This window comes from Anabrus simplex, chromosome 13, assembly GCF_040414725.1.
Source record: "Anabrus simplex isolate iqAnaSimp1 chromosome 13, ASM4041472v1, whole genome shotgun sequence".
Lineage (NCBI taxonomy): Eukaryota > Metazoa > Arthropoda > Insecta > Orthoptera > Tettigoniidae > Anabrus > Anabrus simplex.
In genome coordinates, this window is record NC_090277.1 from 70,326,520 (window position 1) to 70,342,004 (window position 15,485).

Here is a 15,485-nt window from a genome sequence, read left to right on the forward strand (position 1 = left end):
TTAGCGTTTTTGTTAAGATTGGATTCTTAAAGTACAAATAGCATTTTGAAAACATTCCTAATACGGTATTTTTCCTGTTCTTTGCCGGTTATAGGCGTACATAAGGCACGACATTGGTGTGACAGCAGTACCTGGGGCTACATCCAGTACGACCATGGGCGCCCGCAAGTGGGGGCAAGGGGGGGCACTTGCCCCCCCCCCCCCCTTGAATTCTAAAGATGTTGATGTTCAATTATTTAATATCATACCAGATTATTTCATAAACTGAAATTACTGACAGTCATCTAGCATATGTTATAACTGGAAGTTTTTGTAAACAATTTAATGTTGCTGACGTTATATTGGTTTTTATATTCAAGAAAATTGTTAATGTGCCCCCAACTGGCAAAGATCCTGCGGGCGCCCATGAGTAGGCCTACGACTGAACTTCATTTCCGTGTAGCGCACGAGTTTCAGGATCTTGTTTCGGACCATAAGACAAATACCGGTATACAAATTTCAAATTTGGAAGTAATGTTCAGGAAGTCTGAAATTGATGGCTCCAGTGTCAAATCATAGGTCACTGTGTGATTCAGGGTACCGTACCGCACACGGTGTTATGGTTGTTTTTCTACTTCTATATCTTCTTGCTCTCTGAGTTATTTCCAAGGTACCGGTACCATACCAATACAATATCGAAGGTACAGCGTTCTCGTGAAGTCTTCATCTTTCGCCTAAAATTATTGAAATAGGTCATATTAACTTTTCAGAATGTACCACCTTATTATAAAATTATTTCTTAATTAGTACTAATTTGCTTACTTACCAGTTTCAGTAACGACACAGTCTTCAACTGTAAAATGTTTCGAGCAGACTTTGATATTAGGAGTCATATTTTTATTTCGTAGGTCCTGCCTACGAATCGCATGCACCACTTTTTACGGAAAGCATCTTGCTTAGGAAATTGATGGTATGAATATGGTCGACCTTGATTTTGGGACATTAGGACACAGCAATAGTCAGGCATCACAATTTTCTTGTCATCTTTGTTGTCGTAACGATATATTAAATCTTTTATTTCAGCATTTAACTAGGCAACTTCTATTAAAAACACATACAAACAAATGACGATCGACAAGCGCATACCGGGTACTACACGTGAGACATCTATCGGTAGTGTTTCAGTACATCCCTATAACATCTCATATGAAGTAGGAAAATGTGTTTATGACAGCCATCTTTGTTTCCCAAAGAGTCTAAAGAGAATAAAGTGTTGTTTCCAGACAACGAGCTAGCCAGAGGTGTTATGGGATAGACCAGTCACTATGACCGTTGACTTTATAGCAGGCATGGAACTTACAGTTCTATATTAACCTTGGGTAAGGAGAGCATGGAAGTTACAATGCAGACCATGGATGTTAAAAGTTTTGTTATTCCCAGTGATCTCAATATATATAGCCCGCCTGGTGGCCATGATCGTTAAGGCGCTGAAGTCTAAACGGTCTAACACCGAGGTTAGCCGGTTCGAGTCCCGTTGGTCGAAAAAATTTTCACCATCAGAATGTTGGCAGGCAGGGTAGGGGAGGTGGTGGTATACAATTTCTAATCACTAGATTGCGTGCCAAAAGCCTGGATTAAATTCCAAACCTCTCCGCAGTGCTCATATGGAGTGAGGGCATATGACGCTGTTGATGGTGATTCGTCCGTCGGATGGGGACGTTAAGCCTTGAGCAGACCCCTTGGTGCTATTCGACAGGAGTAGGCTATGTGCCGGCACCGGGTTTCACCCTCTCCCTACTATCATATATCACGTCATTCATTTCATCTCTCATTACTTCCTCTGATGAGGTTGACGTCAGGAAGGGCATCCGGTCATAAAAAAACGCCACGACAAATTCATCTCACCTCATACCCGACCCCGTAGGGAAACGGGACAAGGGCTGGACAAACAACAACAAACAGTGATCTCAATATATAAGTATATATTAATATATATATATTTCAATATATATTAGAGCCAGGGCCGGATTAAAGGGCTGCAGCTCCGGGCCCCGCGTGCCAAGTGGCCCCGGCCCTTGGCCAAACCTAAAATTGTGTAAAAAGGCCTGCTGCTCCACCTCCGTGCATGAATATTTACGCACGCAAAATATCGAACACGCACCCTTCCTTCTTATCAGCTGTCCGCGTTAGTATTTCATCACTGCTAGAATCATTTACCGTCCGGAGACACGAATCCTCGCTACTTACGCACTGTAATTATTGTAAAGGTTATTGTTGACGAAAATTTTAATCTGGCAGCTTGCGACAGGGGGAAGAGGTCTAGGAATTGAGCGAGGGGGGACAGGGGAAGCACGGTGGAATGCGCATGATATACTATATCTTTGCATCAGGAAGAGAACTTCCAGTTCACCTCTGATTATTGAACCATTCGTAAGTTAAATCTGTAATGTTCTTGTAAAATGGATAGGAAATATCCCAGTGGTGCCAAAAACCGTAAGTTCTGTTTTGTACGTCGATTTGATAGTGATGAGACAAATGTAAAATATGTTTCGGCATTATGAAATATTAACATGAAAAATAGAGAAAAATTGTAGCCTATTTCAACACTTCCTTATTCATCAATTTAAGTGGAAGTATTTCTATAACGACTTCAGTATGCTAGTCTTACGTGATGTTACGAAGAAGGGGCCCCACATTTTTTAATAGCCCAGGGCCCCCAAACACCTTAATCCGGCACTGATTAGAGCTCAGTGGTTATTCCGGTAAAGAAGGACGGGGCTGGAAATAATAACATTGCATTGAAAATCACTCGCATATGTTCAGCACTCCATTTTGAAAATTTCTGGGTCCCGAAATGTAGAATTTCTTGTGATTATCTGGGTAATAACTCATATGAAGTAGGAAGATGTAATTACGATAGCCATTTTTTAACTTTTTTTTCTCAGCGGTGTTATGGATAGACTGTTCACTTTGACTTTACAGCAAAGCATGGAACTTACAGTAGGTAAGGAAAGCAGACGGTAGAGCGCTGGCTTTCTTAGCCCAACTTGGCAGGTTCGATCCCGTCTCAGTCCGATGGTGAAGGTGCTCAAATACGTAGTTAGTAGGATGTAAAACCAATAACATTAACATTATTATGTGCTAATAAATTATATTTCTGAATATATTTCGAAGGTCAAGAAATAATACTCCTTAAGATTAAATAAATATTTCGATATTATCCTCGAACTCCTCCTCGAAATAAATTGTTTGACCTCCTCCACTATTTCACAAGGACTGTAATAACCTTGTCAGGGCATTATTAGCATGAATGGTTCAAAAGTTATGACCATTTCAGACTGTAGTGGTAATACTTCCCCCGCGCCTGCAAGCAAATTGCCTCTACGTGGCCGCTAGAGGTGCTACTGTCAGTCCAGCTGTCAAACAGATGAACCTTCCTCTTAATAGAGCTTTGCGACTGTATATATTAGACTGTGCTACTACTTTAGATGTCATAAAACATTATTTTTCAAACAAACAAACAAACAAACAATCAATCAATCAATCATGGATCTGCAGTTAGGGCAGTCACCCGGGTGGCAGATCCCCTATCAGTTGTTTACAATGTCAAAGAATTTGAAAAAGTCCGCCTCTGTGGTTAGGATGATCAAATACAGTAGAGACAATACGCGACACTTACGGATTTCGCCTTGCTAAAATGGGAGACAATTCGACGGTGGCGCTCCTAGTGACTTGACCTGAACAAATCGCGCTAAATTCAAATATCAATGGAAATGTATATACGGAAGTGGATAAATAAATTACGTCTAGAAAGAAAGTGATATTGAGATATTAACTTCGAAGTTGCTAAAGCAAGATATGAAATGGGCTACTGTGATACGGCTTGATCTTTTATTTATGCGTTACTTTTTCAGCTTTAGCATTCCTGCCTGAACTTTCACGGTTGGATTTGTCTTTTTTCTCATTTAGAAAACATTGTATGATCACATTAAGACACTTGTCAGTGAAAATATCGGCACATTCCTTACACACATGATGTAATGAATTAACATTTAAAGGCTGGACAATTTTCCTCTTAACATGAAGCCTACTAACAGAAAGAAAAACTATAAAATTCTGGCTTTAATCTGAGAAGAGGGATTAAAGAAAGAAAAGTATGAAAATGTTGTCGATAGTGATGCTTTGAGGAATATTTACGTATAATTACAGTAAAAACCCTTGGCTGTATAGTCGAGGATTTTTAAAGTCGCTGGCCTGGAAATGATCTGAACAGATCTTATAATTCTTATATAAGCGTAACGTCCCTTCTTTCTTGTACACCGTATCCAAATCACTTCTGTGGCATTTCAAAACCCACAGATCACACCTACAACACATCGGTATTGAAGGTTAACTGCTGCACTATACAAAAAAATATGCGCATTACATTTTATGCCAGTTAAAATATGGGTCGAGCAGGTCAGAAGATTACGAAGTACTATAAAAATCTCTGTCACTCGAAGAATATATATGCAAACACAATATTACTTACATGTTGTTGTCACGAGGGAACCTGAAGAATGACCGCACATTTTTCTCTACTTCGTAATTACTGCAGCCAAACACAGCACATACCTTTCCCCTCATGTTGAGGGGAGATATCAAGGAATGACACACGCTACTATTTAATTATGTCAGCTCACTGAACACTCATAAATAACACCAAAAACCACACAAAAATACTGAGAGAATCAGTACTGTTCAGGTCTATCTGCTAGAGTGAGCTCCAATAGCTGTCCCTCGATATCTCGCTCAGTGTCGCGTATTGTCTCTGCTGTATTTGGTATGATTAACTCCCATGCCCAAAGGCCTGGGTCTGGTTCCCAGCTCTGCCACGAAATTTAAAAAGTAATACGAGGGGTCCACTCAGCCTCAGGAGGTCAACTGAGTAAGGGTGTTTTTCTAGCCATTTTTAAAAGTTTTCAAAGAACTTGGAATGTTTCCCTTCATAATCCCTTGCTCCTCGTCCTATAAATTAATATTTGCCCCAATTTTTCCTCTTCAACCTTATTCTTCTACTTATCCTATTCCACGTGAACTCACCACTGACTGCTAGAAACATACCACTTAGTCGAGCATCTTGTTTCCTTATTCCCAAGTCTTTCCAGTCCAAAGTGTGCTACGTATTTATACCTCTACTCCTTTGTCAGAAATCACCCAGAACAAATTATGCTGCTTTCCTTCGAAAGTTTTCCAATTCTCGTATCAAGTGGTACTAATGACGGTCCCAAACACTGAGCTCTTACCAGAAACCTATACGCCCTCTCCTTTACATCCCTACTTCACGCCCTAAATACTCTCATATCAATGTGAGGAGATCTGTAACCTTTCTTAACTACCTCATTAATATGATGACCCCAATGACTATCTCTCCTTTACTTACGTTGTTCCACGTACAAACACTATACACCATTTACACCGCCTGCGTATCAGTTTTGATGCTCCTCCGTCTTACTCTAGCACATTACGCTGAAAACAACTGCGTGATGCACGGCTGAGTTTTAATTAATTTTGTTAGGTGAACATCATGAAGAACGAAATAGACTATCATGCAATCTTCAACATTGAATACCTCTGCAGGTTAGGTTCGAACCTGCGACTCCTTAGCACTGACCTAGAGCGGAAACAGAGAGGGACAATACCATATATTGAGGAATTCTCTAGGTAGAGTATTGATTACAGGCACGGTTAGAGCCATAATAAAGACAAAAATAGCAGTATGCAATCAATGTTCATAAACAACGCGTAAGAGGGGGTAAAGGCGTGTTTGATTCACCCAAAAGGATGTGTGTTCGATTACCCGTCAGGACATTATAAAAACATTAAGAAACAAGATTTCCATTTCCGGAGGTGCACATGGCCCTGGGGTTCACTCAGCCTGCATCAAAAATGAGTACCGAGTTAACTCCTGGGGGCAAAGACGCCCGGGCGTGGAGCTAACCACTCTTCCTCACCAAGTGCCGAGGTAACAGATGGTGGAAGATTTTTACCTTCCAACCATTCAAGGGCTGTCATGGCCTTTGCTTTTTTGATATCACGTAAGCTGAAAGTTACGATGAGATTTGTATTTATTTTCTTTCTTTCTTTCTTCCTTTCTTAATAGCCGGGCTGAGTGGCTCAGACGGTTGAGGCGCTGGCCTTCTGACCCCAACTTTGCAGGTTCAATCCTGGCTCAATCCGGTGGTATTTGAAGGTGCTCGAATACGTCAGCCTTGTGTCGGTAGATTTATTGGCACGTAAAAGAACTCCTGCAGGACTAAATTCCGGCACCTCGGCGTCTCCGAAAACCGACCGACCGGCAGATTCCCTATCTGTTGTTTTCCTAGCTTTTTCTTAAATGATTGCAAAGAAATTGGAAATTTATTGAACATCTCCCTTGGTAAGTTATTCCAATCTCTAACTCCCTTTCCTATAAATGAATATTTGTTCCAATTCGTCCTCTTGAATTCCAACTTTATCTTCATATTATTATCTTTCCTGCTTTTAAAGACACCACTCAAACTTATTCGTCTACTGATGTCATCTCTCCATTGACAACTCGAAACATTACACTTAGTTGAGCAGCTCGTCTCCTTTCTCCCAAGTCGTCCCAGCCCAAACATTGCAACATTTTTGTAACGATACTCTCTTGATGAAAATCGACCAGAACAAATCGAGCTGTTTTTCTCTGGATTTTTTCCAGTTCCTGAATCAAGTAATCTTGGCAAGGGTCCCATACACTGGAACCATACTCTAGTTGGGATCTTACCAGAGACTTATAAGCTCTCTCCTTTACATCCTTACTACAACCTCTAAATACCATCATAAACATATGCAGATATCTGTACCCTTTATTTTAAATCAAATTTATGTGATTACCCCATTGATGATCTCTCCTTATATTAATACCTAGGTACTTACAATGATCCCCAAAGGGAACTTTCACCCCATCAATGCAGTAATTAAAACTGAGAGGATTTTTCCTATTTGTTAAACTCGCAACCTGACTTTTAACCCCCGTTTATTATCATACCATTGCCTACTGTCCATCTAACAATGTTATCGAGGTCATTTTGCAGTTGCTCACAATCTTGTAACTTATTTATTACTCTGTACAGAATAACATCATCTGCAAAAAGCCTTATCTCTGATCCCACTTCTTTACACATATCATTGATATATATATAAGAAAACATAAAGGTCCAATAACACTGCCTTGAAGAATTCCCCTCTTAATTATAACAGGGACAGATAAAGCTTCGCCTACTCCAATTCTCTGAGTTCTATTTTCCACAAATATAGCCATCCATTCAGTCACTATTTTTTCTAGTCCCATTGCACTCATTTTTGCCAGCAGTCTCCCATGATCTACCCTATCATATACCTTAGATAGGACAATCGCGATACAGTCCATTCGACCTCCTGAATCCAGGATATCTGCTATATCTTGCTAGAATCCTACAAGTGGAGCTTCAGTGGAATAACCTTTCCTAAGCCCAAACTGCCTTCTATCAAACCAGTCATTAATTTCGCAAACATGTCTTATATAATCAGAAAGAATGATTTCCCAAAGTTTAAATGCGATACATGTCCAACTGACTGGCCTGTGATTTTCAGCTATTTGTCTATCACCCTTTCCTTTATATACATGGTACTATATCCCAACCCATTTTCTTTAGTATATACACCGAAACCTTATCAATTCCAGCTGCTTTTCTAGTTTTCAACTTTTGCATCTTACTGTAAATGCCATTGCTGTCATAGGTAAATTTTAATACTTCTTAGTTTTAGTGACCTCCTCTATCTGGGCATTATCCTTGTAACCAAAAAGTTTTACACACTGCTGACTGAATGCTTCTGCCTTTTCAAGATCCTTGCATACACATTCCCCTTGTTCATTAATGATTCCTGGAATATCCTTCTTGGAACCTGTTTCTGCCTTAAAGTACCTATACATACTATTCCATTTTTCACTGAATCTCTGCATTTTCTCCCTCCGTTACCACTTTATTTTCCTCAAGTAAACTGACCGAACCTCACCACAAGATATGTGGTACTTGTTTATACATCTGTGGTGTCAGGTGTTTGATACCAAGGCCAGTGTGCATACGATGAATTTCATTGTGATTCCATACTGACAATTAGTAATGGAACAGAAAAACTGATATATTTGTCCATCTTAGTTTTGTATGCTTGGAGATACATATTTTGTAATAGACACTTTGGGTTGGTCGATATGCAGTTTCCACCTTTTGGCATCTAATTTCATTGGCTTTTGTTTTGAGTCCATTTTCCTGAATTGTTTCACCAAGATACTCAAACTATGAAACTTGTTTCATTTAATTTTACCATATTTCCACTACTAGTTGCTTGTTTGTTGCAGGTCTTTTCGAAAGGTATCTGAAGGCCGACTTTTTCAGCAATTTCTTTCACAAGTTGAATCTGATTTTGAACTGTTGAAATGTCTCGGGTTAATATTGCTAGGTCGTCTGCAAATGCTAGGCAATCTACTGCTAGTTTTCCTCTGCCTAAAGTGATTGGTTAGCGAATTTTGAGGACCAGTTTCTGTTTGCACCATTCTTGTATCACTTTTTCAAGGACACTGTTGAAGAGCAAAGGTGAGAATATATCTCCCTGTCTTACTCCCATTTGGATTTCAAAACGGATCTGAGGTTTTCCGCGTGAATTTAACCTTCAACTTCGTGTCTGTCCATTTCTGTTTTATGATGCAATGTTAAAACCTTGTTCTTTCAATATTTGGAAGTGTAATTTGCAATCGGCTGAATCATAGGCTTTTTTGAAATTAACTAATATGCAGACTAAACTTTTGCTACAAATTCTCTGATGTCTTAGGATTAGCTTTAGGTTCAACATTTGCTCTGTACATGATCGGGATGGTCTGACTCCCGCCTGATATTCTCCCATTTGTGGTTCTAGTTGCTGTTGTGCTCTATGAAGAAGTTATTGGGATATAATTTTGTACGCAACCAATACTAGTGAGATTCCTCTGTAGTTGTTTACATCTGTTCTGTCTCCCTTCTTGTGGAGCAGGTGAATTAATGCATTTTTCCAGTCTTCTGGGATTTGTTCTGTTTGCCAAATGTCTTGCATGATTTTTGTGACTTCTTTTATAGTGTTTTGAGGACTTCTGCTATGATTCCATCTTCACCTAATGCTTTATTGTTTTGAAGTCTTTTGATCTGTCTTGTGATTTCTTCTTCATCTGGTGGTAATGAATTTAGATTAGTATGGTATTTTCAGGTTCTTGTGGAGAAAATCTTTGTGTTAGTTCTGGACAATTCAGAAATTCTTTTAAAAAATCTGGTGAGTTCCTCACAGTTCTCTTAGTTGTTTAGTGCCAATTGTCCATTTCCTTTCTCGAAGCAGACACTTTGCTGTTGATATCCTGTAAGCTTAGTTTTGAAGGCCGGCCCCGTGGCGTAGGGGTAGCGTGCCTGCCTCTCACCCGGAGACCCTGCGGTCGATTACCGGCCAGGTCAGGGATTTTTACCTGGACCTGAGGCCTGGTTTGAGGTCCACTTGGCCTACGTGATTATAATTGAGGAGCTATCTGACGGTAAGATAGCGGCCCCGATCTAGAAAGCCAAGAATAATGGCCGAGAGCATTCATCGTGCTGACCACACGATACCTCGTAATCTGCAGGCCTTCGGGCTAAGCAGCGGTTACTTGGTAGGCCAAGGCCCTTCAAGGGCTGTAGTGCCATGGGGTTTGGTTTTTTTAGTTTTGAAGTTCTTATAGACATTCTGGGTGTTGCTTCTTATGAAGTCTTTCTCAATTTCAAATAGTCAATCATTTTCAAATTTCCTTGTGGTCCGTCTGATCAAATGAGCTGTCTCTTTCCTCACTGCCAGGAATGTTTTGTAGTTATTCTCCATCTTTCTGCTGTTCCAGTTGTTGTATGCCTTCCGTTGACATTGGATAGCTTGTTCACATTCCTCATTCCACCAACGGTGTCTGTTCCTTTCCTGCACAGGAATTAGTGTTTCTGCTGTTGTAACCAGTTTCCTTTTGCGTTGTTGCCAATTTCTTGCCTCCTTTCTCTCTAATTCTTCTGTGAGGGATGGTTGGATCCTAGTGGGGTCAAGTTTTAGGATCAGTGGTTTACGAATCTCTGCGGTTTCAACTGTAGTTTGATTCTCCTCAGGTAATGATCTGAGTCTATGTTTGCACCCCTTCTGACTTGAACATTCATAATTTCTCTGTGGTTTGGATAAGAGATTGCTACACGGTCAATTTGGAATTTGCCGATGAGTGTATTCGGTGATCTCCATGTCATTTGTTTTGAAGGTTTCTTTTAGAAGTGTTTTGACATGGTTTTAAGGTTGAATATCCTGCAGAGTTTGACAAATCTTTGTCCACTTTGGTTGGTTCATTAATGTGCTGAGAATTTTCCTACTGATTTTCTGTTTTCTTTCTCTGCCTAATTGAGCATTGAAGTTGCCTGGTAAGATTTTGACATAGTTTGGAAGAATTTTGGATACTATTTCTTCTAGTGTTTCCCAAAATGTTCCTACCTTTCTGAGGTCTGTTTTATTGTCTTCATTGATTTGCATATGTGCATTAATTAGTATGTATGGTTTATTTACACACTTTACGGTGATTGTCATTAGTCTATCATTAACAGGCCTCACATTTGTTACTGAATTGAGTATGTTTCTCTTGACTGCACAAGAGACTCCTAAAAGTGGTGGGTTTTTGAGAAATAGTTTGTCTGTTTTACTTTTGAAGAGTCTGTAGTTCCTGAAATCCACTGTTTTTTCATCAGTCAGTCTTGTTTCTTGTAGTGCCAGTATCTGTATTTCTTGTTCGTTTAAGGTTTGCTCTAGTTCATACAATTCTCCTGCTCGTATGAGAGTATTTATATTCATGGTTCCTAATAATAATTTTTTTTAAAATGTTATTTGTTTTACGTCCCACTAACTACTTTTTAAGGTCTTCGGAGACGCCGAGGTGCCAGAATTTAGTCCCGCAGGAGTTCTTTTACGTGCCAGTAAATCTACCGACACGGGGCTGTCGTATTTGAGCACCTTCAAATACCACCGGACTGAGCCAGGATCGAACCTGCCAAGTTGGGGTTAGAAGGCTAGCGCCTTAACCGTCTGAGCCACTCAGCCCGGCACTTCATGGTTCCTAAAAAAGATTTTGCTGTTTGGGCGAAGTTGTCCAAGAGATCTCCGACTCCCTCTGTTTGCGTGTCTGTCCAGACTCCCCAGAATCCAACAGTCTGGTTGTACTGTTCTTGACAGCAGTGGGGTAAAAGTTTGATTTCTAACACACCTCATGGTACTTGATTATCATAAGTTTCGACCAAGGTCCAGTTCTTAGAACTGGAGTGGTGAGTTCCAGAATAGAAATTCCAGCCGCACCTCTGGTGATGACACGCTGACCACTTTCCCGCTTGCTGTAAGTCAGACGCGAAGTGGATTTGAGTTGGCTCTTCTGTCCTCTCTGCCACTGGGATATCTCCTCTTCTGCCTTCAAGGCCATTGACCATTTTCCCCTTTACCTCAGTTGATCCACGGGTGCTAATTTGGCTATGCCTTATTCACACTGGTCCTGCACATCTACAAGAACTTCCCGTATCAGCCACTGGGACGCACCATGTCAGGGCCTCAGTGTCTCGCATAGGGTTATGCCTAGCTCTTATTCAATTCAGAGCTAAACCCCCATGCAAGCTGACCAGGCGTGGGAATTAATATTATTATAACCACCATCGTCATCTCCTGCGTGATGTAGTAGGTGTTGAAAGAGAAACTCAGGTGACCACGAGGTACTGGAATTGCTTCCACTTACCTGTGCCATCCTCCTCATTTTCATCCTTGCTAACTGACCTCCCTTGGTTAATTCTTGCTCTTTTCCTACTCCAACAGTATTAGTTTTGCCAGTTCTTCATTTTCGGGTGCTGGTACCTTGATTCTTTCCTCTGATAGTGTTACTCGAGGATGATATCACTACCACCACCATAATGAAAGACACCTTCCGAATCCAAAACGATACAAGAGCCTGGCACCAATAAGTCGAAACAGTATGTCTTACCCTTTTAGTCACCTCTTACGACAGGCAGGCGATACTCCACATAGAGCGTGCAATCAACTGCTCCAATGAACCAAACCAAACAACCGCTGCTCAGCCCAAAGGCCTGCAGATTACGAGTTATCATGTGTCTATGTTTCTCGTGTAATGGTTCCAGAATGTTGTGACTATCGACATTTTCTTTAAGAAACTCAGAGATTTCTATAGTTATTTTCAAGAGAATATTGCCTTAGTATAGTTCTCTGTTGCAGGCAGATAACTTATCACAATCTCTCTTGTTTCATTTGCAGCTTATATACCTTGTATATTGAAATTTGTCACTTGTTGCTTCCATATAAATTACATTACTTTTTCTTCTCTATTGTACATTCATCATAAAGTGTGCCATCTCATTTTTAGCCTGATGTCCATCACTTAGAGATAGTCTCCAGAAATTCTGACATGCATTTCTGTTCAGTGAGACAGAGCTCCAGTTATTGATCTACAGTTGAGATGTATCTCAATATTTATAATTGATTTCTCTCAGGTTGATTCAAATCACCCTTTCAATGTCTCATAAAATGTCTGAGGGTGTCAGTTCCGGTAAATTTAGGAACCCCACCACAGGTCGTTGATCCCAAGGGACACTTGTACTGGGCTGTGAACAGTCAGTAAACATGTCTTAACCTTTAGACAATATCGTAATACTATCTGCACTGAGCACGATTACGAACACCAGGTGGCAATATCTTATGTTTTGTTTCCATACAATAAATAATGAACTTTCTAGCTTTATCTTTGTGGCTCATTTAAATAATAATAATAATAATAATAATAATAATAATAATAATAATAATAATAATAATAATAATAATAATGTTATTTGCTTTATGTTCCACTAACTACTTTTACGGTTTTCAGAGATTCAGAGATGCTGGAATTTAGTCCCGCAGGAGTTTTTTATGTGCCAGTAAATCCACCGACACGATGCTGACATATTTGAGAGCCTTTAAATACCAGCTGCCAAGTTGGGGTCAGAAGGCCAGCACTGAGCCACTCATTCATTTATGCACATTTCTAGGGTCATGTGACAATTGGCAGTGACACTTAAGAACCTCATAATTGATCTGTATTGACTTCACAGCACAGAAATTTGTAAATTAAACGTCCACCTTTAGGGCCTTCTTCAGAATGACCACAAAGTTTGTAGAGAACACAGAATTGATCTTGAAGGGTCACACTGTGTCATATCGTAAGGAACAAAATGAAACCATAAAACATAAATAAGAATATATGCAATACTTGTGTCTGTAGTTTTACTGGCACGTAAAAGAACTCCTGCGGGACTGAATGCCGGCACCTTGGTGAAAAGAGTTTGTGGGACGTAAAGCAAATAACATTAAATTATTAGAATATTGTGTACAGAAAAGTTATGAAGGTGACAATTAGAAAAATGAAAAGAAGTATGTAGTCAATATGGACTGAAGAAGGCCATGTTTCACTAATTGTATTTTTTAATTAAAATTTGTGTATTGACTAAGGTGGACTTTTAAGTTACGTATTTCTGTATGATTGGCAGTTACAACACGATAATTATCTACTGAAGAGATACTTTTCAAATTTTCTGCGTTAATTCACTTGGATGGCTGCAGTGCAGTGGAATTACCACATTTTACATGTAATTTTAATTAAATCTGATTTTTTGTTTTCAAGGATATTTATCTTTTAAAAATCTATTTTGAAACTTAATGGTATTGTAATCATTGTTGGTAGTGAGTACATACCGTCCTCAACATTTCTTGCGAGTTTAAAATAAATTATGTGGCAAAATGCTACTAATCAGCCTGGCATTCTGGACACATTCTCAGCATGTTAGAATGCAGGGCGACCAACTGTCCTGCATTTTCAGGTATTTTGTAAATGTCCCACATGGAACGTCATTTGTCTTGTTTTCTATCTGAATGAATTTTCGTGTTATTGTCATCGGTACGAATCAGTGACTGTCCTGCCATCTAGCTTCAACTAAACATAGCGTAACCGTTGCCAACATGATGCTCTTTGAAAGTGCAAAACAAACGGATTATAGCGTAATTGGAGAAGCATTCCAGATGTACTGAACGGCAATGATACTTTGGCTTGTGGGAGAAGTGCCGATGAGTACAGTTTCAAGGAAGATAAATTATGCAATACTTTTACTTATATTGAGATTTTCAGTATAATAGTTATAACTGTATGTCCCGGAGACTGGTTTGAACCTCAACGGCTCCGCCATCAGCTGGCACAGGCGGCCCAGGCGCCACTAGGAAGTGAGGAGCGAGGTAGTCTCCCGTTACTTTCCTCCCTGAGCCAGAAGTTGCTCTTACATATCAGTCTGCCAAGCACACTCAAATGCGTGCACCAACCGACCCTATGAGCGATATCTTCACATCATTCTGGCTGCATAAGGAATGGCATTACTAGCATCACTCATACCTCAGTCACTTTCATATTGTCAAAGCCAAGGATGAGACTGGGACAGGTCAATGAAAGCCACAAATTTGTTCCATCCCATACCAGAAGACTATAACAAAACACTGGGTCTTGCCAGCAAAGGCATAGTTATAACTAGAGGTTGAAATTTAGAACAAGTTGTATTAGAAAGTATTTAATGTAACTGATAAAACAAATTTTTAAAATTATTATTACAATGGGCTTTACGTCACACCGGTACAGATAGCTTTTATGGTGATGATAGGAGTGGGAAGCAAGTGGCCATTGCCTTAATTAAGGTACAGCCCCAGCATATCTCTGGTGTGAAAAATGGGAAACCATGGAAAACCATATTCAGGCTGCTGACAGTGGAGTTCGAACACACTATCACCCAAATGATAAAACTACAAATGTGCCACAAATATGTAATTTTTTTCTTCTATTTCCAATTTTAAAAAATAAACTTCTGATAAAATTTATGCTACACAGTGTTCAATATTTATTTTATTGTTTCAGAATTTGTTGACTTTTGAATGTTTTTATTTAGATGACGGGTCTTCAACTCACAGACTTAGAAAGAAATTGTACGATAAAGATGAGTGAAATTAATTGTTGTATGTTTTTACTTCAATAACAAAATCATCAATAAAAGAGGGAAACTGTGAACACGATAGTTTTGAAAATGAAAAATTGTTTTAAAATTACAGCAAAAAATGTAGCTTTTCCCCAAAGTAGCGTAACGTCCCCCTTTTGTTACTGCCTTGTCCCTCATTCCTTCCTTGAACAGCTGGTCGCCCTAAGAGCACGGCACTGAACCACAAGACGCAGGCTGCCAGGAAACCCAATCCACAAGCCGCCTGCTCCCGTAGATTCCACAACGACATTTCAAGTGGATCACCAGTACATTTACTCACTCTTTGAGGAACTGTAACTGTAGATGTGGTCTGCTCTCACTGCGATAACTGGTTCCACTCTGAAATAAACT

General features: G+C 39.7%; 1 protein-coding gene across 1 annotated transcript in view; it reads right to left on the reverse strand.

Moving 5' to 3' along the window:
* Positions 1-15,370: 15,370 nt before the first annotated feature.
* Positions 15,371-15,485, reverse strand: part of LOC136884939 (regulator of G-protein signaling 7) — a 276,905-nt gene continuing 276,790 nt past the window's right edge. The window contains exon 15 of the mRNA XM_067157264.2: positions 15,371-15,483. Within this exon, the coding sequence (XP_067013365.2) occupies positions 15,411-15,483 (73 nt within the window). The 3' untranslated portion in view covers positions 15,371-15,410. The remainder of the gene's footprint in view (positions 15,484-15,485) is intronic.